The 25,001-nt window shown below is 38.8% G+C and overlaps 1 protein-coding gene across 17 annotated transcripts in view; it reads left to right on the top strand.

The window, feature by feature from the left end:
* MARCHF1 (membrane associated ring-CH-type finger 1) overlaps positions 1-25,001 on the top strand; it is an 861,947-nt gene that overhangs the window by 768,262 nt on the left and 68,684 nt on the right. For 16 of the 17 annotated variants that reach the window (XM_078069392.1, XM_078069405.1, XM_078069393.1 and 13 more), the window contains 2 exons: positions 5,838-5,917; positions 6,196-6,960. In XM_078069392.1, coding sequence (XP_077925518.1) covers positions 5,838-5,917; positions 6,196-6,960 — 845 coding nt within the window. The remainder of the gene's footprint in view (positions 1-5,837; positions 5,918-6,195; positions 6,961-25,001) is intronic. The other variant, XM_078069410.1, reaches the window with a different exon arrangement.

The following is a 25,001-nucleotide window of genomic DNA, read 5'->3' as shown; positions in this document are numbered from 1 at the left end:
TCTGACTACAACTCTTGTACATTCCACAAAGCAGTTATCTGATCAGTGATTTCATGTTACCATCATAACAATTCTTTTACGTAGATACCATGCTGAGTACATGTAATTGAAGAATGAAAGTGGAATCCAAAGAGGCTAAATAAGCAATAACTTTATCACTTAAATATTAGAGAAAAAAATACCAATCCTGATTTTTTATATTAATAGTTATCATTTATGACATCACCGTTAATATGATTAAAAAGTTGGGGCACGGGAGTGGCTCAATCAGTTGAGTGTCCGACTCGTGGTTTCGGCTCCAATCATGATCACGGGTTCGTTCGTGAGATCAAACCGCCGCGTTGGGCTCCACGCTCAGCAAAAAGTCTGCTTGAGACTCTCTCTACTTCTCCCTCTACCCCTCCCTGCCACTCTCTCTCTCTCTCAAATAAACAAATCTTTAAAAAGTTATTTTTCCTTTTATTAAAATTAAATTTTTAAGTATTATAGAAATATCTAACCTGAAAAATAAAGGTTCTCATAATCCCACCTCACAAAAATAATCACTGCTAATGGTTGGATGTATGCTCCTCTAAATGTGTCCTATTCATATGATAGCATATATCATGAAAGCATTATTCACCCAAATGAGGTCATACTATATACAGCTTTGAAGCTTAACTTTTCACTTAAAAATATATCCTACACGTGTGTTGTGTGAGCTTGTGTGTGCATGTATGTGGTGTATCTCTTTTCTTAAAATGGCTTATGTATCTCAATGTTAAGAAACTAAACATTTGGGTTGTTTCCAATTTCATACTATGACAAACCATACTATAATGAACATTCTTGTTATAATGAACATATCTTTGGACAATTTTGTAGGTGTTCTAATAAAATTGATTCCTGTGAGTAGAATTTCTGATTTGAATCCCATAGACATTTTCTACCTTATTAAAGTTTACCAAATTGCCCTCCAAATAAGTTGTGCCAATTTACAATTATTTCAACAATATATGGCAATGCTTGGTGTCCCCAACTTTGGCTACACTAGGTATTAATCAATCTTTTTTAATGTGCTGATCTGATAAGTGAAAGTAAATGCCATTGTTAACTGAATTTGCATTTGTTTGCTTATTGAGATGGAGCATCTTTTTACACGTGGCCAAAAGCCATGTGCAGTTCCTCCCCTGTGAACTACCTGTCTGTGTGTCTTACTCATTTCTCAACTAAGATCAACCAATTTCTCTCTTTTTTTTAATTTGTAAAAAGTCTATGAGTACTATAGAAATTAACTATCTGGCTATCATATATATTATGAAATATGGCATTATTTATGGCTTTGAGTTTTGCCTGGGGTAATGTTGGTGAGTGTATGTATTTCTTTTTTATAAATTAGAAGTTTTTATTTTTTTAATTACCATGCTTAACTGTCTTTTCCTATGTTAATTTTTTATTTTATGTCGTCCCAAGAAAGGGATTCCCTTCCACAACATTATAAACATACTCAGTTATGTTTCCTTCTCATATTTTTACTTTTATTTTACTACATTTAAGTCTTTTATCCACCTAAACTGCAGTGTAAGCAATAAGAAAGGGATCCAGCTTTACATTTTTCTGAATGACTAGTCATTTCTGCCCATGCTATTTATTTAATAACCTGGTCTTTTCCCACTAATTTGAAATGTAACTTTATTAAGTACTAAGGAATAGAAAGCTAATAGATAGGTAGATAGATAGGTAGATGATAGATAGATGATAGATAGATAGATAGTTTTCCACATACGTATTCTCCTAATTTCTGAAGATTCATACTATGTTTTGATATCTGGTAAAAGTACTCTAACCTCTCATCCCACTTAACTTTAATAAAATTTTTTCATTGGACATTAAAGATGTTTCCCTGTGTTACTTTTTTCAACTGATTTTGAAATAATTTTTATCATACTTAAAAATAAAACAACCAGTTAGGATTATATTGCTTAAACTATCCCTTTTCCAGGGGTGCTTGGGTGGCTCAGTCTGTTAAGTGTCTACCTTTGACTCAGGTCATGATCCTCGAGTCCCAGGATCGGGCCCCACATCGAGCTCCCTGCTCAACAGGGAGTCTGCTTCTCCCTCTCCCTTTCCCTCTGCTCCTCCCCCACTTGTGCTCTCTCTCTCTCTCTCCCGCTCTCTCTCTCACTCTTTCTCTCTCATTCTCTCTCAAATAAATAAATAATAAAAATAGATAAATAAATAAAAAATAAATAAACTATCCCTTTTCCCAATCCCTGCTGCATCCTGGATATATTGAATCCTAATTCTTTCCCCTGCTTATAATCACTCCTAGACTTTCCAGTTCTCAGCTGCCAAAGTGAGTTTTCTAGTGCCCAAATTTAATCATTTCTATTTGCTGCTGAATATCTATCAATGACTTTCCATTCATTTTATGATACAATCCAAAAATTTCAATGTGACATACAGGATCTCTGTCTACTCCTTTATAATGACTTTGTTTCATTTCTTATCTCTCTCAACACCCTCCCTCCAGTCATTATAAAACTGGGTTCACATTCACTCTTTCTTACTCAGACATCATCTCCCATAGGACGCTTACTTTAAAGCTCTGCTCCATTCTACGTGAGGTGCCCTTCCTTCATCAGAACTCCCATTACTAGACTATCATGATAGATGAGACTATATTAAAATTGCTTGTCCATTTGAATCTCTTTTCTACTAAACAAGAAGCTCCTTCAGGATGCTATCTTTTCTTTATTCCCAGAACTCTCCATAGTATCTATTACATAATAGACCTTTAATTCATGTTGCTAAACAAATAAATCTAAAGTGATACAAGCTCGGGTTAATTTTATACCAATCAGCTGGTCAAATAGATTCCACTGTCTTAATTGGATGCAGGTAGTTTTTCTAGGAAGTGATCCCAGGAAGCACTACAGGCTTGGATAAAGTAAGACAGAGAGAAAGGGGAAATGTCAATAAAGGGGTGTGTTGATAAGCTCGGGTCAACAGGACCATAATCCAGCTTGGGACCTTTTGAGAAACTATAAGTCATTTTAGAACTATCCTTCAGGAGAATGGAAAATCTAGAGCATTTATCCACTGACTTCAGTCCAAGAGTTGTCCCCAGAGGTTTTAACTTACGCCACACTTCCAGGTTGCACCTGTGTGTAGCCAAGGGAGAGCGCATGGTACCAAAGACCCAGGGTATAGAACCCAAGAGGCACAGGCACTCTAGTGGGAATCAGTCAGCATCCAGGTGAACTCAGAAGAAGGCCAAGGGGATGGGGTGGGCATTAATGGCATCTGCTACAGTAGCTGATGCTATAGCCTCTGCCCCACCTCCAAACTGAACATGTATCAACTAATATCAGACATGAACTATTTGAAGATTCTTGATGGACAATAAGGATGATTTCTATTTCCTTCAAAATACTCAAGGCTCATAGACACAAATGCTATTTGATTCAGTCTCATGGTGGACCAAAAAACCCTCCAAAGGGAAGCTGCATGTTTTTTAAAAGTTCTGTGTTATTATTCATTAACAAATCACTTTCTCATTGTCGAACATACATTTGCCCAGGCCTGTGAGACAATAAAACTTTTTATTATGATTATGTCTGTTTCAACATCCTTTCCCTGTACAGCTTCATAGAATTGGCTTCAACATGTCATTGAGTAGCCATGGATATCCATTATGATGCTCGACATATTTTGGTTCACTTTTATAGTATTATCAGTGATTTGAGGTCACTTTTGGACTTCATTGCTTTTTTAAAAGAGAATAAGTAGTAAACTTCACTTTATTCAGCGACTGCTGCATGCAGAACTCCATATTAACCTCAGTGGTTGTATGTGGGATAAGTGTTACGCAATCTCATAAAACTTACTGCTTACTGCATAGAGTACAGAAATGCTTATATTTGGGGCGCTTGGGTGGCTCAGTCGTTAAGCATCTGCCTTCAGCTCAGGTCATGATCCCAGGGTCCTGGGATCGAGCCCCGCATCGGGCTCCCTGTTCCGCGGGAAGCCTGCTTCTCCCTTTCCCACTCCTTCTGCTTGTGTTCCCTCTCTCGCTGTGTCTCTCTCTGTCAAATAAATAAATAAAATCTTAAAAAAAAAAGAAATGCTTATATTTTACAAAAATTGGCTATATACCTGTTCGATGGATGCAGTTAATCTGAATAAAAACATTTGAAATAAATGAGTTTTGATAGAAATATTGAAAGATATAACCAAACGTGGACTGGTGTTCAAAGATGACATTCAAGTATTTTAAAAATACAGTGTTCATGGATTGGTAGGGAACCCTCCAAAAATACTAAGTCAGAAGTGTGCAGATGTAAATCAGTCTGTGGGAGCATGCTGAGAACGCCATCCTTCCCTCTTGGCCCCCGTGTCCTCTGCCTAGAACATTTTTGATCCCTTCTTTAATAACTCCTGCTTGCCTTTTAGATTAGCTCAAGTCTCATCTCCTATATTAGTTTCCTATGACTCCTTGACAATTTACCACAAACTTCTTGAATTAAAACAACACTTTATTATCTTATGGTTTTGGAGGTCAAAGTCAAACATGGGTTTCACTGAGCCAAAATCAAGGTGTCAGCAGGGCTGCATTCTTTCTGGAGGGTCTAGCAAAGATCCCATTTTCTAGCCTTTTCCAGCTTCTAGAAGCTATATATAGAGATATCTATATATATAGATATATATAGATATCTCCTTGGTCAGGGCCCCCCCTTAGTTTCCTCCTGTGTAAAGGAGAAGTGTATTCTCAGGTGGGTAAGAGAACAAATGAAAGGGCAAGATTCCTCATCCCAAACCTCTTGCTCTAACCTACTCCTGAGAAGCAGCACCGACTTCTCAGTTTCCTTACCGATAACATGGAAATAATCACAGCATTTAGCACACTCACTTCTCAAGAGTATTCATGAACAGACAAATGAAAATCCACTGACAGTGATTGGCACATACTATTCACTCTAAACTGTTAGTTGTTACCATTTACCCCTGGTGAGATTATTGTGAGGATTTAGGAAACAGTTGATAAAGCCACAGCACGCTGCCTGGCACACAGCCAGTTCTCAGCACATTCTATTCTTTGATTTATCACCATCATCTGTATTAAATACAACAGGTTAAAGATATCAAATTCAGTGAAGAAAATGCGTTTCAAAGGTAGGAGTTTGGTGACATGCGTTCAACTCTGTGCTAACAATCTGCCTTATTTCAGGCTCTGTTATTAATAGCCTCAGTACCGTCACAGGGTTAGAAGATACGAAAGGTCAATAAAGTTGTGATGGACGGATTTCATTAGTTTCCATGATGAAATAATAGTAGTAATAACTATAGGCTTTAAAATATTACAAAACATTTTCAAATATATTATCTCATAGGGCCTTGATGTGACTTCATGTTATTCCCAGGCAATATCTAGCAGTCTAATGGCTATTTGATTATTTAGGCTTCCCAGGTTATTATCATCCTTGTCACATAATAGCCTTTACGTCCTTTGTATTATAGAATATTCAAATGTTACCCATTGTTTCCAAGGCAAATGGAGCCATTCCACTCAAATGTTTACAGTAAATAGAACAGAAACTTGTGGAATCATCTTCCTCTCTCATAAATGAAGCAACAGCAAAGTGGTACAGCATCTCAGCTGTTCCAAGTTCCTCAAATAAGTTTTACTTTTGCAAAACGAACCCTCTAACTTCCTATATGTTGTGAGCTGCGTTATGAGCAACATGACAGCCGGCAGCCACGTTTGTTGTAATTTTTTAAATATGTGGAAAAAAAGCAAGATATCGACCATGTATTACCTTAACCAAGATGCCAAATTATCTAACTTGTTTCTCCAGGCAAGCAGTCCAACAACAGGGACAGCTCCCAGGAGCCAGTCAAGATTGTCTGTCTGTCCATCCACTCAGGACATCTGCAGGTAAGTGCTCAGCAAATGATCCTATTTAATCTTGTTTAGACCAATGTTTTGTAGTCTTCTTTTATCTTCTGAGACTGTGTGGCTCTTGCCTCTGCCTTACATTGTCCATGGACAATTTATACTGGCTTAATTTTTCCCCCTTTAGTGCTTTTTCTTCATTTGATCTTTATTTACCAACTTCTGGTCCATGCTATCATTTTCATCATTCTCTCTCTCTGTTTTCCTGTGGCTCTCCTCTCCATTCCCATCTCCCATCCTTTGCCTGCTGCTTTGTCTAGATCTGCCATCTTGCATGACATGTCAGAAGATGCATTTGAGCAATGCACCCCTGTCATGGTGCTGAGCCCTGCTAGGAAAGAGTCTGGTAAGAAATCAGTAAAACAGAGGCCTAGGAGGAGGAGGAAGGCCTCTGAGAGATATGAGCCTGCAGAAGAACAAATAAAAGGGAGAAGAAATGATTTTCACCTCCAAATCACAAGCCCCAGATGGAGCGAGCTTTATGCAGACTCTTCAGATTCATCTTCCACAGATGAGACTCACTGGATTCAGGCAAAGAGAAGAGCCCAAGTTAAATTCCGACTGTCACGAAGAAGAAGGAGAAATGGCAATAAGCCATGTGGAAACGTGGATGGGCCTTCTGCTCCTCATGGAATGGATCTGGTAGATGTGGAATCCAAAGGGAAAAAGCAACAAGAGCTGACTGAATGTGCAAGTTGCTCTTTAAATCTCTGCAGAGGAAAGGGCACAAGGTGCCAAGAATGCAGTCTTTCCCTGCCACAAGGATCCTTTGAGATTAAGAGATCCTCAAGGAAGCACGAGGAGAGCAAAGGCAGGTACCACCACAGGGATCTGCAGCTCTTGCATCGTCTCGGGCAATATGAAACCATCCAGAAAAGACTTTCAGAAGCCGATTCCAGCACTGAGATATTGGCAGTAGCGGAAGGTGGCAAGTATGTGGACGTGGCCGCGTTCCAGGTGAATAACTCTGTGCAGAAGCCTCCTGCCACCTACCATGACGAGTCTGATAATTTAAAAATATGCAGGTCAGTCACTGTAGAGAAAGACTTGATGCCATCCACATGCATTTCTTCCCGCTGTGAGTTAGGCGTGTGTTCGACCTCTCCCCTCAAAACATAACACGTATTCATACTGTTATTTGTCTGATTGTATATAAGGTGATAAAACAAGAAAAGGCAGCTGTGGGAATGGGAAGAAATAATAGGGAAGCATCCATGGGTTTGAAAGCTGTTCCAGAATAGAATTAGATGTCCCCTTTACTCTTCCCTCAATTGGATAGTGAGTTATCCTGGTAAATGTACTGACAAGCCAGTTGGGTCTGGTACCCATTCTAGTTAAGACAAGACCAGTGGAGGAAAGATGAGTGAGAGTGTATGAAACCCTAGATCCTTTAATGCAAATTCGGTGAACTGTTAGCATCCTGACAGAAAGATATTCAAGGCTTGGGTTTTTTTAAGGTCAGATTTTTTTTTATCAGAAAAATCTCTGCAGTTGGTGCTAATTTGTTCTCCAGTTGTCTGACTCAGCAGGGTATTTCAAGACTGAAAGGCCACAGAAACAGGTCACGGACATATCAGTGGGATTGCTGGAGCCTTCAGGGAAGGAGAACACATTAACTTTAGTGATAATCATGTACTGAAAGGTTTCAACATGTAGATATTTCATAGCTATGAGACTCCTTTCTTGCCATTTTTTCCCAACCGTATACATTTTCAAAATAACTTAAAGTGAATAAGAATTATAGGAATATCCATGCTAGTATGCACAAGTCAGATCATTTTAAACAAAACAGATAGTTTTATGTGTTCATGTTATCCCCTAGTCATTTAGGTTGGTTAAGTTTTGTTGTTTTGTTGCATAATGCTTGGTTGTTTGGGCTTGTTTTATGAAAGTTAAAGTTACTTTATAAAACATGTATGTGTGCCTCCTGCCAATGACGTGACCCCGAGAATGTTGCCAGTATCCATTCAAGACAGGACAAGGAGATTTGAGGCCTGGATGCAAATAATAATAGTTTATTTCTCAGAATGTTTTATAAGATTTTCATAAAATGCTCATTGATTTATTCATTCAAGCACCTGTTATGCATCAATTCTCGGCATTGGAAATGTTACAGTGCCTGAGATTTATATAGTCTCTGACATCTTAGAGCTTACTGTCTAAGGGGGAACGGAGAAACAAAAGAAACTATTTCACAGTTGATGTATAATTACGATAGTGATAAGGACTATGAAAGCCCACAACAAGGAAGGTTCACCTACTCAGAGAGATCAGAGAACTCTCTTAAAGAGTCAGCCAAGCTGACTGAGGCTCAAGAATGACAGGCATTGATCAAGGAAAGAAACGGGGAGGACCATTCAGGCAGAAAGGGCCACTACACCAAGCCAGGAGGAGGGAAGGAGTTTAGCAATCCAGGGGACTGAAAGTGGGCTGCTGTGGCCGGGCTGTGATGAATGTGGGGAGCGGGTAGTGGAGATGGGGGGCGGGGAGAGGTGGAGAGAGCCAGGTACAACATGCTCAGACATCTCAAAGAAGTGACACCATTTGAATTATATATTAATGTAAGTTTCTTGTAATCTTTGGAATATGATTTAAGTGTGACTTTGCTAAAATGTTGGGGTATGGGATAAAACACTATTTCCAGTCTCAACCAAGAACTCCCCACTTACAGCCATCTGTTGTCATTCCCCGAATCTACTTCCAACACAATTTAATGAAAGAAGCTAGTTGTGGGCTTAATAGTAATTGGAGAAAAAAAGTAATGCTTGCAATTAAAGTCATAGTGGCTGATTCTCCTAACTTAAAAGAACTGCTCTGGAGGAACATTTTCAAAGACAGGATATTTAACTTAGACTTCTATTAATGAAAGTGAGATCGATGGACCTATTCTTATTATTTCTTGCTGTGGGTTGTCATCAAAATACACCCTCTAAGCAAATACAGGGACTGCGTATTATACTGGACGCTGAGGGCAAAAAGCAACAAAAGACTTGATCCTTCCCGTTAAGTGGCCTGTTATCTAGTGGGAGAAATTGAACACACATCCAAAAAGATACAAATTCAAGATAGTACAGGGTGAATTAAAACAAAACAAAAGGAATACTGCAGAAATTTGAAGACAGAAAAACTTCTGAGAGCTGGAACTATCTGGAAATCCCATTAAGAGGTAGGATTGGGACCAAGAAAAGTAGAATTAAATTGTCAGAGATGCATGCTGGGCATTCCAGGCACCCAGGGCAGGGGAAACACCATGAGCCCAGACAGAGATGAGGGAATGACACTCTTCACTGAAGAATTTTGTGTGAACTTCTATGACTGGGTTGGAAAGTTTACACAGATAACAACTAAAAAAAAAAATTTTTTTTAAAGACTTTGTAGAGAAAATATGCATATCTTTCCAAAGAAGATATGTGTTCTCTACATCTTTGTTTTCAAACTGGCTCAATGAGCCTTTGGGTACCAAAGAGGCTGCCTCAGAAGCTGAGAACAGATCAGGGGGATCGTGCTCCCCTTAGCCCATCTTCAGTCACAGAAGTTGCATGTTTATCTCTTGTATATAATGGGGTTTGACATTACCCCTTTAGGAAAAAAAGATTTCGCTGCAGAAAATAATACAGAGCATCCTTTGCTCAATAAAATAGGCCTGATGAAGAATAACATATACATTCACAACGTCCCTGGGGGTGTATTGGGAAAGGAACCTAGATTTAGGAGCACAAGTTGCAGTAAGTTAGAATGTATCCTGCTTTGAGGTAAGTAGGATTAGGAAGATAAAGGGTAATGAAAGGGAGAAACACATGGTATGCTGTCATTCCACCCAGTGATTGGAAACAATCCTGGTGCTTGGAATTGGTGAGAGCGTAAGACAAAGGAGTCAGGGGTGACTCCACACCTTGGAACTTGGGAGACAGGAAATGCTGCTCTTACTGACAAAGGCAGAAGAGGTCAGAGGGAGGCAGATTGGGAAATACGTGATGAGCTCCATCATAGGCAGGCTGTTTGTGGTTGCAGTGACATTGCAGGGTCAGCTGTCCAGCACACAATCTGAGACATGTCCCTGAGGGGCAGGAGAGCAGTCACAGCTGGTTCTGTAGAATTGTTCAAGCATTAGTGAACTGTACACAGATCGCCACGAAACAATTGCATATTTGCAATTGTTATTAACATGACATATTAGCACGGGGCAATGGCACAAAGACGCTAATAATGAAAATCTTCTCAAGGCCAGGGAGGACATATAAATTTGGGTGTCATTCTCAGGCAGGTAACTGTGATGACTGGGAAGTGAATGAAATCTCTGAATGAAATCGTATACAGGAAAAAGGCCTCCAGGTGGAGGCCTCCAGGTGGACACAGCCTGAGCACCAGGGTCCCCTGTGCAAGGGAGAGAGGCAGCAATTGCCTATGAACTTGCACTCCCGCTGCTTCAGACATGCATGGGCAGAACCAGCCTCGGTCATAACCACAAAGCAGAAGAAGCTCCTAAGCCCTTCCTCCTTTTCTGTTCCTGGCATTGCGCCCCTGCCTGGGCACCCTATGCTCTTTCCCACTCTCCTCAAAGCCTTATTCAGAGAAAGTTCCTCTACTAGCCAATTACAGCTTACAGGGAATTTAAGTCATCATGCTGTTACACCCATAGCTGTGTAGTGGGAAAGGCTTTGTCTTTTTTTTCTTTTTTTTTAAGATTTTATTTATTTATTTGACAGAGAGAGACATAGCAGGAGAGGGAACACAAGCAGGGGGAGCGGGGCAGGGAGAAGCCGGCTTTCCGCTGAGCAGGGAGCCCGATGCGGGGCTCGATCCCAGGACCCTGGGATCATGACCTGAGCCGAGGCAGACGCTTAAGGACTGAGCCACTCAGGCGCCCTGACTTTGCCTTTTTCATAGGAAAAAAGTATTTAAAATACGGATTATATCATATTAGCCCACGCTGGAGGCTTTTCAATGGCCTCTTCGTTGCCCTTGGTGGCAAGTTCAAAATCTTTAATATGATTTACAAGTCCCTGCATGATCTGTCTATCAGATCTGCCTCTCTGGCTTCAACCCCCATGACTAATGAAGACCTGCTGGTGCTGGTCTGTCTTCAGTTCCCTGAGAGTGCACAGGCTTGTCCCTTTCAGGGCCTAGAATGCCTTCACATTACCTTCTCTGCCCTTCATCAGACTAACTCCTAGTCATTCTTTTTTGCTTGAAATGTAATTTCTTTAGGGACACCTTCAAGATGCTCAACACTCAAGTCTCCTGGGAATCCCTTCCATAACATAATTTTTAATTGCTAAAGTGGGTATTGTGGTGGTTGACTGAGCTTTGTTCCAGTGTCCACTGTGCCTGGACCAGCGCCTGGCAGATAGAACATATTCAACATACAGTTTTTGAGTGAATAGATTTAGGGAAAATGAATTTTTCTAAGGGAATTATTCTTACAAGGTGGAATGGTAGCACTGTGTGGTAGATTACCTCACCTGCTATGGAACCAACATATAAAGCATACTCTACACCAGCAGTGCTTAAACCTTAGCGGACATCAGCATAGACCACAAGTCTTGTTAAAATACGGATTGTTGGGGGCTCCTGGGTTGATCAGTCGGTTGGGCGTCTGCCTTCGGCTCAGGTCATGATCCCAGGGTTCTGGGATCAAGCCCCATATTGGGTTCCCTGCTCAGCGGGAAGTTTGCTTCTCCCTCTCCCTCTGCCCCTCCCCCCCCGCCCCCCCCCCACCCCGCACGCGAGCTCGTGCTCTCTCTCTCTCTCTAAAATAAATAAATGAGTAAATAAATAAGAAAAGATGAGTTTGGGAAGCATAATTACAGTTTTCTGTCATATTCTATTGAATGCTGACACAAAGCAAAGTTAGGTTACCTTCTTGTAGTTCACCCTGTTGTGCCAGTAAGTGCTGGTCATCTTACTAAAACCATAGACTGACAAAGCCCCAACTTTACCAGGAACTCAGATGTCATGGTTTGTCTATTGTGTCTCTGCAAACCCACTTCCTCATCGCAACTACCCCCATTTTTATCAGTGAGCTCACAAATACCCGGAATTTCTAGTTTTTGACTCTTCTTCTCCTGCATTGGTTATACCCAGTCTCTAACCAAGTCCTATCTTTTGTTCCTCCAGATACTGCTTTTGGTCTGTGCTCTCTTTCTCATTGTTAATGTCCCATTTTGATCCTTCTTTACACTTCTGTTCTTTCTCCACATCCACCCTTTAGCCTACTACCTCTTTTGGTCAGGACTCTTCTACCAGGGTAAAACTGACTGAAACCAATTCAAATGAGCTTAAACAAGAAAGGGATGTATTAGCCACAGACATAGGAAATCCAGGTATACAGACGGCTTCAGAGATTGCAGAGATTCAAACAATGTGGTTCTCCTTCTCTGTGTGTTCTCGTTTTCTTCAACTGCAGGCAAGCTTCCTCTGTACAGTAGAGGGAAGAGACGGTGTGCGCAGAGATAGCTTTAGGCTTACATTTTACCAGCCATAACTTAACAGAAAAGAGAAATGTTCTCTTCAAGCAGTTACACATGCAATCCCAGGGATGGAATAGAATTAGCCTGCCCTAGGTCACATCCTTGGGCTAACCACGGTCACCAGTGGCATTGGGCATTATGCCCAGACCAAGTCCTTGGGAAGGAAGGTTGGATTTAAAATGTGACTTTGGCAACCCCTCCAGGACCTTATGAATTGGGGAAAAGACATCTCAGTAAAAAAAAGAATAACATTAGTACCAGAAAAAGTGGGACAAGAATTCTAAGCAAGAAAAAACAAACAAAACAGTAGCACTCAACTACCATCCAATGCGACTCTCCCTCTTCCCAGTGTTTTTCTCTTCCTCTCCAAATGCCCACATTTAGGTATGTTTCAACACTCATCTCATTTTTATCCTCTCCATAAAGCTTTCCCAAACTACCCTGGACCACAGTGATCTTTCCTTTCTTCGGATTCCCATAACCTTTTGTGGTTGGTAGCAATTACTTAGAATTCACTTAATTTCCAGCAGCTTCACGTGTGTTAGTTCTCTGTTTCCTATAGACTAAGATCCTTGAAGTAGGAATTATATCTTATCCCTCTTTTGTGCTCTCTATAGTACTCAGAATACAGCAATTGCCCAAAAAGAATTCTTGGAATGGCTTCAAAATTAGAGAATGCTAAAAGAGGAGATGCAAAAGTCATGGGAAACAATGGGAATTGGGTGGTACAGGGTAAAACAAATAAGATATATTTAATTCCGTCAATGGCTTATTTAAAAGAGGAAGAGCCCAAAAGTAAATAACTTCTGATAATGTTCTAGTCTAGCTTGGGTTGGATGGTGAGTTTGAAGGTATACTTTATATAGTTTTGCTATAGCCTTCATTATGCATATTCTCATTTTTTTCATTAAGAAAAGTTTTTGAGGAAAATGAGAAAACGGTAAAAATTGTCTATTTTTTGACTTAATTCTTTTTTTTATTATGTTATGTTAATCCCCATACATTACATCATTAGTTTTTGATGTAGTGTTCTATGATTCATTGTTTGTGCATAACACCCAGTGCTCCATGCAGAACGTGCCCTCTTTAATACCCAACACCAGGCTAACCCATCCTCCCACCCTCCTCCCCTTTAGAACCCTCAGTTTGTTTTTCAGAGTCCATCATCTCTCATGGTTCGTCTCCCTTTCTGATTCCCCCCCTTCATTCTTCCCCTCCTGCTATCTTCTTCTTTTCTTTTTTTTTAACATATAATGTATTATTTGTTTCAGAGGTACAGATCTGTGATTCAACATCTTGCACACTTCACAGCGCTCACCATAGCAATACCCTCCCCAATGTCTATCACCCAGTCACCCCATCCCTCCCACCCCCCACCACTCCAGCAACCCTCCGTTTGTTTCCTGAGATTAAGAATTCCTCAGATCAGTGAGGTCATATGATACGTGTCTTTCTCTGATTGACTTATTTCGCTCAGCATAACACCCTCCAGTTCCATCCACGTCGTTGCAAATGGCAAGATTTCATTCCTTTTGATGGCTGCATAATATTCCATTGTATAATTATACCACTTCTTCTTTATCCATTCATCTATCAATGGACATCTTGGCTCTTTCCAACATTTGGCTATTGTGGACATTGCTGCTATAAACATCAGGGTGCACATACCCCTTCGGATCTCTACATTTGTATCTTTGGGGTAAATACCCAGTAGTGCAATTGCTGGATCATATGGTAGCTCTATTTTCAACTTTTTGAGGAACCTCCATACTGTTTTCCAGAGTGGCTGCACCAGCTTGCATTCCCACCAACAGTGTGGGAGGGTTCCCCTTTCTCTGCATCCCCGCCAACATCTGTCGTTTCCTGACTTGTTAATTTTAGCCATTCTGACTGGTGTGAGGTGATATCTCATTGAGGTTTTGATTTGGATTTCCCTGATGCCGAGCAACGTTGAGCACTTTTTCACGTGTCTGTTGGTCATTTGGATGTCTTCTTTGGGAAAATGTCTGTTCATGTCTTCTGCCCATTTCTTGATTGGATCATTTGTACTTTGGGTGTTGAGTTTAAGAAGTTCTTTATAGATTTTGGATACTAGCCCTTTATCTGATATGTCATTTGCAAATATCTTCTCCCATTCTGTCCGTTGTCTTTTGGTTTTGTTGACTGTTTCTTTTGCTATGCAAAAGCTTTTTATCTTGATGAAGTCCCAATAGTTCATTTTTGCCCTTGCTTCCCTTGCCTTTGGCGATGTTTCTAGGAAAAAGTTGCTGCTGCTGAGGTCAAAGAGGTTGCTGCCTGTGTTCTCCTTTAGGATGTTGATGGACTCCTGTCTCACATTGAGGTCTTTCAACCATTTGGAGTCTATTTTTGTGTGTGGTGTAAGGAAATGGTCCAGTTTCATTCTTCTGCATGTGGCTGTCCAATTTTCCCAACACCATTTGTTGAAGAGACTGTCTTTTTTCCATTGGATATTCTTTCCTGCCTTGTCGAAGATTAGTTGACCCTAGAGTTGAGGGTCCATTTCTGGGCTCTCTATTCTGTTCCATTGGTCTATGTGTCTGTTTTTGTGCCAGTACCATACTGTCTTGATGATGACAGCTTTGTAATAGAGCTGGAAGTCCGGAATTGTGATGCCGCCAGCTTTGCTTTTCTTTTTCAACATTCCTCTGGCTATTCGAGGTCTTTTCTTGTTCCATACAAATTTTAGGATTATTTGTTCCATTTCTTTGAAAAAAGTGGATGGTATTTTGATGGGGATTGCATTGAATGTGTAGATTGCTCTAGGTAGCATTGACATCTTCACAATACTTGTTCTTCCAATCCATGAGCATGGAACGTTTTTCCATTTCTTTGTGTCTTCCTCAGTTTCTTTCATGAGTATTTTATAGTTTTCTGAGTATAGATTCTTTGCCTCTTTGGTTAGATTTATTCCTAGGTATCTTATGGTTTTGGGTGCAGCTGTAAATGGGATTGACTCCTTAATTTCTCTTTCTTTTGTCTTGTTGTTGGTGTATAGGAATGCCACTGATTTCTGTGCATTGGTTTTATATCCTGCCACTTTAATGAATTCCTGTATGAGTTCTAGCAGTTTTGAGGTGGAGTCTTTGGGGTTTTCCACATAAAGTATCATATCATCTGCAAAGCATGAGAGTTTGACTTCTTCTTTGCCAATTTGGATGCCTTTTATTTCTTTTTGTTGTCTGCTTGCTGTGGCTAGGACTTCTAATACTATGTTGAATAGCAGTGGTGATAGTGGACATCCCTGCCGTGTTCCTGACCTTAGGGGGAAAGCTCTCAGTTTTTCCCCATTGAGAATGATATTCGCTGTGGGTTTTTCATAGATGGCTTTTATGATATTGAGGTATATACCCTCTATGCCTATACTCTGAAGAGTTTTGATCAAGAAAGGATGCTGTACTTTGTCAAATGCTTTTTCTGCATCTATTGAGAGGATCATATGGTTCTTGTTCTTTCTTTTATTAATGTATTGTATCACATTGATTGATTTGCAGATGTTGAACCAACCTTGCAGCCCAGGGATAAATCCCACTTGGTCGTGGTGAATAATGACTTGTTTAATTCTTATAGTTTGCAATAACATTACACCAAGTGTGGGAAAATGGAAAGAGAACATTTCTAAAACTCAAAATATTCATAGCATAAAACCTCATTCGAAGAGCAACACAGTCATGCTTTTTGACAAATCACTAGCATTTGTAAGATTGATTCAGATAATTTTTTAATAATAGGCCTGAGCTCCTAAGAGAATTATGCTTAAAATGGACCCTTCTTATCCCTGTCATCATATCTGTATACTCATTTATTCATTCATTCACACACTGAACAACTATTTATTGGGAATTTTAATCTGTATCAAGGAGTGTTCTAGAAGCTGGAAATACAATGAAAAATATATTAATGGTCCCATCCCTCATTAACTTATATTCCAGTTAGTAAAACAAATAATTTAAACAGGCAAATGTAAAAAAAAAAAAAAATCCATGAATGAAGATAAAGTAACACATTGCATCTAATAGAAAAAACAGATTTCCCTGAGAAATTAATAATAAAGAAGAAATCCAAATGAGAGTAAGTTAAGCAGAGAGAAGGGATAACCTGTTCCAGGAAAAGGTATGGCATATATGAACACCCAGAGATGCATGAGATCAGGCATAAAAGGACGTCATTGTGGCCTCGCAGCAAGTAGGAGGAGGGGAACGGTAGTCAACCATGGAATTCTTTATCAACCACAGTAGGAGTTTAGACTGTGTTTTAATGCCAAGGGTAAATTTCTATGGACTTTTAAGGAAAAAGAACGACACTGTCACCTTAGCGTTCTGGAAGACCACTCAAGCTGCTTTTGGAAAACAGACAAGAGAAGGCAAGACTGAAGGGAAAGGAAACCAATTAGAAAGACACAGATGTGTCCCAGGGAAGAGCTGATGGTGGATGTGAGAATAAAAAGAACTAGATGGAGGGGCGCCTCCGTCGCTCATTTCGTTAAGCTTCCAACTCTTGGTTTCGGCTCAGGTCATGATTTCATGGATCATGTGATCGAGCCCCACCATGGGGCTCCACGCTAATCAGGGAGTCTCCCTCTATCCCATCCCTGGCTCACGGGCATGAGCACACTCTCTCTCGTTCTCTTAAATAAATAAATAAATCTTTAAAAAAATAGTTAAAAAAAGAGAAGTAGACAGGTTTTTTAAGTATTATGAAAGTAAATCAAACAGTATTTGATGATAACTTACATATGTATCTGATTTCAAGTTTCTGATTTAGAAATCGGTAGATTATAGGATCCTTTACTATTGAGAGAACATACTGCTTGAGAGACAGATTTAAAAGGAGGAGATGAGTTCAGTTTTATACATAATAGTTTGAGGCACAAGACAACTATCCAAAGAGAGATATCCAGAAGAGTTCAGAAGAGGCATTTGCAACTTTACATGAAGATTAGGAAGTCTTGGGCATATAAGTGGTGATTGTCAAGATCTCCAATGGAAAATCTGTAAACAGAGCAGATGAGGACATGAAAAACCCTGGGGAATAGCAGCATTTAATGGCCTGAAAGAAGAGAAAAGGCCAGCAGAGAGAAGAAAGAGAATGGCCAAAGAGACAAATGAAAACACAGGACTGTATGAAGGAGAGAGAGAAGGTAACAAATAGAGGAAGAGATGAATTCAGAGAATCTCTGAGCTCAGAGAGAGAAAGAGAAGTTGATGATGAAGAAAACTGATCAGAATGTTTTTTTCTTAAGGTCCCACAGAAAAGGTAAGAAAGGATGGGACCCAAAGCCCAAAATAAAAGGATTGCCATGGCAAGGAAAATAAGTATGATTTTCTTTGCAATAGAAGTAAAAGAGGAAATGACAGATGCAGGGACAAATGTAGATCTACAGATTATAAACAGATATTTTATATACAAATACAGATATTTATTTTTGATGGCCTTTTAGAGCAAGGGAGTTGGTTGCAGGGTCATACATCAGTGCAATTTGAATTTCAGATAACAAGAAATAATTTTTCATTGGGACAAACACATACTAAAAAAGTATTCATTGTTTATCTGAAATTCAAATTTAACTAGGTATCCCATATATTTTTGTTAAGTGTAGCAGTGCTAAGCATAGCAAGATAGAAAAGCATTGCTGGAAGTCCTGTTGAGGTCCATAACTATGAGTTCATGTGGTCACAGATGGCAGGAAGTGTAACTTCCATCTACAATACATCATTTAAATGCAAATACAACCAAAGAAGGCAACTGAACTTGGACCTAAGGGAGTGACGTTATGAAACATCTAGATTTCACATTTAGCACAGTTTGATATATGTTTCCCAATGTATCTCCAGATAAATTTGAAATTTATAAACTGAGACAAATATGCTTTACAAATAAGATTTTTTTTAAGACTTTATTTATTTATTTATTTGAGAGAGAGAGAGAACACACAGAGGGAGAGTGAGAGGGAAAAGCAGACTCCCTGCTGAGCAGAGAGCCCAATGACCTGGACCCTGAGACCATGACCTGAGCCGAAGGCAGATGCTTAACCGACTGAGCCACCCAGGCATCCCAATTTTTAAAGTAAAACAACATTTCCGTTGGTAGTTGTGCTCTCTATATTTATTTAGAGAAAAAAAACATACTTCTTTTTACCTTAACCTTTCAGATAATTATTATAGCATTGGGAAGGGTGGGTTCATTGATTCATAGATCATCTAGGTTACTCTCCACTCTGATCTTTGAAGACCTTGGAACATCAGCACACATTATTATCTCTCTCTTCCTTGAACATACTATTTCCTGGGACAGTCTCTTTCCTTTTAGAATCTTTAATTGTGAAAACATTCTTTCTAATATTGAATCAGCCTGTGTCCTTGTACTTTCTCCCTCTTAGTCCTAGATTTATATTCATTCAGTAACAGATTTTTAAAATTTTTTAATGTATCCTCTTACTTCTTTATGTTACTTTTTCTGTACAAATATGAGACTGACATTCTATTGTCAAAGTCCATTCCATGAGTAAAAGATCAGCTGTTCAGAGTTTTCAGTATTCAGGTGAGAAAGGTCTCCTAAGTGACCTAATGAGAATCATTTATTTCCAAGAGGTAACAGACTCTTAAGAAAGTTCATAAATTTATTCTTTTCCTTAGGCTTTGCCTTTGTTTTGCTGAGTCTTATAGGAATTCATACTAATCTTTCTCCTGTTCATTTTAATAACAGCTGAGTTGGTAGGAAATGCAGATGTGAACACCGGTGGTTAGTAACCTGTCACGGGGCAATTCATTGTGATTACTCAACATAGAGTCACAGAGTCTCACTTTCAACTCTTGCTTTCCCTCTACTGGGAGGGGTCAAACTTGGAAAAGGTAAAATGGCTCTCTCCTTATATATGTGATCAAAAAATGGGAAAAATGGCTGTGTATTGCAAATGTATGCATTACTAGTATGATAGTGTTATAGAACTAATTTCTTTCTTTGAAATGAATAATTATGTTTACTGTGGCCCTCAGCAAAAATTCAGATATACACCATGCTACTTTATTCTAAGGAGTAAAGGGTTCTCCAACAAAGAAAAAGTTAATTAGCACCACATTCTAATGTTATGAGTGTGTAGTGTGATTTCATGTAGTCTTTCAGCATTTATCCAAGTAATTTATATTTTGAATGAAAAAAAGCTATGAATTAAGGCACTGGTATTTATACACACACATGAAATCTATGAGAAAAATAACTTGAAAGGCTTACAGAAATGGCATTTTATATATTTTTTTAAACATATATCTTCCAAAGACATGCCTTGATCTTAGCAAGGTTTTTTCGTCCTGATTGTTCTCAATTTGGGAGTTAATCTGTCCAGGAGTGGAATGACAGTGTCATCAATAATACTGATTGCCTTGACTAGTAGATTATCAAAAACCAAGCAGATTGATTAATACTATTCTAATTTGGCTAAATAGGTCACTCTGATTTTTTAAAATAGCATGTATTCTGTAGACCAATTATTTAACAAGTTGTACTTTTAGAAAAGAAAAAAAAGGACATTTCTCTACCTATAAAACGTCTTCAAGTAAATTTGAAGATTAAGCAGGAATTTTCCAACCTCAGGAAACTTCAGGCAAAAATAGAAGTATGGTGCTCCTTCAGACAGATAAGTCAGTATTCACATATTATAGAACTGTTTACACTGTACTACATTTATCTTTTGTTTGTTTATTTCTAAGTTTGTTAAATATCAATTATACCAAAGTGCAAAATACTGAATAAGAAAAAAATACCAATTAGGTAGAGTTTATCTACTTCTTAATTTAAGAACAATATGTGTTCAGGGTTATAGTTACTTTGAACTATGTGCTTTGTTTTATGAACTTTTATCTATCTGGCAATGTGCAAATTCTTCTCTGCCTCAAGACAAAAAAAAAGAACAGCACTCAGTGTCTTCTCTAGCTTATACAAATTCGTTTTTAAACATATATATATATGTGTTTATATGCATATATATATATATGTAAACAGAAAATGAACACTGTATATAAACTGATGAATACTGGGTACAGGGCTTGTTGCTACCAAATCATGATTTATATCTGAGAATTTATTTATAGTGTGAACATTTCCTCCGTTTCTAATTACCATGTTTAGGTTCTCATCTTCCTCATAACCATTGAGGAGTAGTTATGGCATTCATTTCAAATGTTCTGCAGGCATCCTCAAACATAGGCAGACTTAAACACCAGTGTCTATTTGGGTTCAGAAATTAAAATGCCCCTGGAATAGCCTGGCTGAGTTGTCTTTGGTTGGTAGTGCTCTGACAGCCTTAAACTCAGCCTGATATTCTCCTTGCCTCCGCTGTCAGATACAAGGAGGACTCGGGGAGTCTATTAATTCCCCTTCGCTCACTTCCAGGTCTATGCAGAACTGAAGATGCCATAACACAGGAGTTCCTGTGTTTGGAAAGCTTCTTGGAGATGGCTTTTACTTTAGACATTATGCTGCAAACCTTCTTCTTTCCTTCATGGTTATCTAACAAGTGATCACAAAACCTTTCTATTTCCTGCTTAACTTGTACCCCTTTTGTTCTTATAGGCCCCTCAGAGCCTCACCTTAATAAATTCTGATATCTTTATCTTAAAGGTATTTTGATCTGAGCTAGCTCACAACTCTCAGAGGGTATAATCAAATTAAAATGTTTTGCCACACTCTACAATAGTAACACTGGAGAAAATAAAGGTGGAATAAAGGAAGAAAAATAAGTAACTAGAATGAAATAGGAGTCATAGACCTGTCAGAACGTTCCATGCATTAGAGGAGTCTTGATTCCAATCAGCATTTGGAAGCCTCAAAACTCTACCAGTTCGAACTAGAAAGAACCAGAGAGATCACTTCACCCAGTGGTTCTCAATCTGGGCTGCATATTAGACTCACCTGGTAAGTTTTAAAAAAAAAGTTCCTGCCAGTATCCCCCTGGAAGGGATGTCTCAACATAGTACATTTTTAAAAGCATCCTAGATTATTTTCATGAGCAGCCAGGGCTGAGAATCACTGACTGTTTAGCCCAATCTCAGGTGAACAAATTGATGCCCAGAAGATACATATATTGCAAGAACCATACTTTGGGCACGAGGTCCACTTGGCAGCACTTGTAAAACCTGGAAACACTAGAATGGAGCCTGGGGGTGAACAACTGGTACAGATTCTTTCCTTTCAGCTCTTAAAGTCATTTGGGAAAGTGGTTCTGAAACTTAAGTTTATTGGTAGAAATAGAAGATGCAGTTGCTTTTTACAACTTTCATTTTGGATCAAACCTCAAATTTCTCATCTAGCTGCAATTCACTTTCAAATGACACTATAGAAGAAGCAAACAAACCACAAAATCCTTGGTTCTCAAATTATCGTCCCTGCACCAGGAGCATCAGAATCACGTGGGAACTTGTTAAAATGCAAATTATTGGACCCCAACCAGACCTGTTGAATGAAAACTCTAGGAGTAAGTCCCAGCTATCTAGTTTAACTGGGCCGCTATGAGAGTCTGATGCATGCTGAAATTTGAGAACCACTGAAGTGGAAGCTACAGACGAGAAAACAGGCAATTGTAATACAAGGCAGGGTGTTCATGCTGCAATGGGTAAATACAAGGAGTTCGGGAGTATAAGGAAACGGAGCCTGATGCAAGTATGTACATCAGGGACAGCAAAACACAAAGCAAATAAAGGAGTTGATATATGTTTGTGCTTGATGATTTTCTATTTCCTTTCTTTAATGACTTGACATACTGTATATATATTGATATATGTGTGTATACATGTATGTAAACATATATGAGTGTGCGTATACACATTTACACACAGGTGTGCATGCACACACACACACACACAAATACACACACTCCAAAAGGATAAATTAGGAAATTGAGAAAAATCAGGACACACGAAAATAAGGGTAGAAAAATACTAAATCTGCAGAAATGCTTGTATGGAGATTTCCTACAAACTTAATTTTCATAGGCACAGTGGCCAAAGCAAAGGAACAGGTTTCAGATGAGACACAACTTCTGTTAGTAATGAGGAATGACTAAGCAAAATTTCTTTCATGAGTCATTATAATGAGAACATTTCAATACAGTGAATGATGTCCCTGGCTCCCTGCATGTAATGAATATGTTCCACAGAGGTCCACTTCCTTTGACAACTGAGGGTTGGCAGAGGACAAGGTTAAGGTCATATTATAAAAACTAAAGAGCTGCATTAAGTGCTTAAAAGGATGGCTTCTCCAACTCCAAAACTCTAAGACGCTCAGTATTTGTGGGGGAAAGAAATGTCATAGAAGCAAATTATCTGTATCCACTGGCAGCCTGCACTTTTTCTTGATAAATAGCTCAAGATCCATTCATTCTTGTGTAACTGCTTAATTTCCCATGACATATAATAACTTGAACATTCTTGCAAGGATGATTTTTAAAATTATATCATGCTTGGTTTTATTTTGTTCTGTTTCATTTTCATTTTAGTCTTAAATAAAATGTGCTACTTATTACAAGAGCCTATTGACTTTATAAGAAATACAAAGATGGATCAACAAAGTCATGACTAACATATTTTTTTATCATTTTGCATGACCTACATACAATGTAGTGGAGAAGAGAAAATTTGGGGTAAAATGATCTGGAATTTGCTTAAATGCCTCAAGAAGAATAGAAAAAAGAAAAAAAAGAGTATATGTTTCTTCTTTCTCACCACCTCCACCCACCTTCCCAAACGCTGAGCTAAAGTGACCAAGTATAACCATAGGCTAATGCCACCCAGTTAAAAGAGCATTTGTATAAATTCCCCACCTGATCTCAGAGCCACATCCTTCAGCATCACTCGGGAGTCATCTTAGCCCAAATTCCACTCTGTGAAAAAATAAGGTTCACAAATGTGTTTAGGTTTTATAGCCTCTTCATGCCTTTGCCAGTCGTAAGTTTGCATGCAGATTACTTTTCAGTATATTTATCATAATGATATGCTGAGTAATGTAGATGGACTTTTTGGGCTCCATTTGGAACTATTTCATTTCTTTACTTTTTGTCAATGCCATTAAGGAATCAAGTACAGAAATCAGCAAACTCTGTGCCTCACTAATATAATGTGAATATTCATTATGATATGAAATATATACACTTCTGTTTCTAACATATATGTATATGTACGTATATATGTAGTAGATATATAGCCGTCTATGACTGTCAAAGCTTTTATGATTACACTCAAGTAAAACACTATTTTTGTGAAATCAAACTGAAGATATTATCAGTCTGTATTCATCATGTACTGTTTTAGAGGTGGGGGAGGGGCAGTGAGAGAGGGAGAAAGAGAGTCTTAAGCAAGCTCCACAGCCAGCATGGAGCCCGGCATGGGGCTTGATCTCAAGACCCTAAGATTATGACCTGAGCCAAAATCAAAAGTCAGATGCTTAACTAACTGAGCCACCCAGGCAACCCTCTCACCATGTACTTCTTTAGAGAATAGCCACATTAAGATGCTATTTGAAAATTAAAATATAATTTGAAAATAAAAAGCAACTTTCCTTACAGTAACAATCTGTTTTTAAATATTAAGCCCAGAACTGTACCTTCTTTCATGCTCTATGCATCAGGAAAAAAAAAAAAGATACAGTTTCCATCAATATCAAGAAACCAGAGGAATGTTACTGTTGTTTCATGTTATATATCAGCTATAAATCATCAAAAACTAAAATAAACCAGGAGTTAGTCATGACAGCGATCAACTCTATTTTATTTATCTCACATCATGTTTAGTGCAACACCATACTTGAGGTTTTTACTTTTGCACTTGCATTTTTGCATTTCCATTTGCATTTTTTCACTTTTGTAGTTTGTGCGTGAAAAAAGTTCTACTTTACCTTTCATCAAACTCCATGTTGAAGATATACATTTAACATTTTTTTATTGTTTTTGTCTTCAAATAAAGACAGCTGCTTCAGAGACATTTGAAAAGGCAAAGAGGGGAAGGAGCCTGGGTGGCTCAGTCAGTTAAGCATCTGCCTTTGGCTCAGGTCATGACCCTAGGGTCCTGGGATTGAGCCCCATGTCAGGCTTCCTGCTCAGGGGGGAGCCTGCTCCTCTCTCTCACTTGTGCTCTCACTTGCTCTCTCTCTCTTTCTCTCTCGCTCTCATATAAATAAATCTTTGAAAAAGCAAAGAGGGAAAGGAGATGCAAAATGATTGCATCTGGCATACATAATTAATGAAATTCATTTATATTGAGTGTGGAGGAAAAATGATACCAATTTATCAGTTAGATTATTTCATAGGGAAAAACTCTGCTCAAAAAAAAAAAAAAAAGATCAAAAGGTGATGAAATTACAGGAATACAAAATGAAGGCCAGGCACTGAGAAAGACCCAATGGACAGTGATGAGCATTGAGAAAGCTGAAACACATCCACAGGTGAACACACTCACATCCAGGCAGGTGAAAATGCTAATGATGCAGCAGGAGAGACCTCTTTCAGTTCTAAGGAACTGAAGCAGAATTATCATACACCAAAACGGAATGTGTGAATATGCATACTTGAGTAGATCAGAGATGTATACCAT

This window comes from Halichoerus grypus, chromosome 3 (assembly GCF_964656455.1).
Source record: "Halichoerus grypus chromosome 3, mHalGry1.hap1.1, whole genome shotgun sequence".
Classification (NCBI taxonomy): domain Eukaryota; kingdom Metazoa; phylum Chordata; class Mammalia; order Carnivora; family Phocidae; genus Halichoerus; species Halichoerus grypus.
Note: the sequence above shows the minus strand (reverse complement) of the source record. Positions and strands in the feature narration are given on the sequence as shown.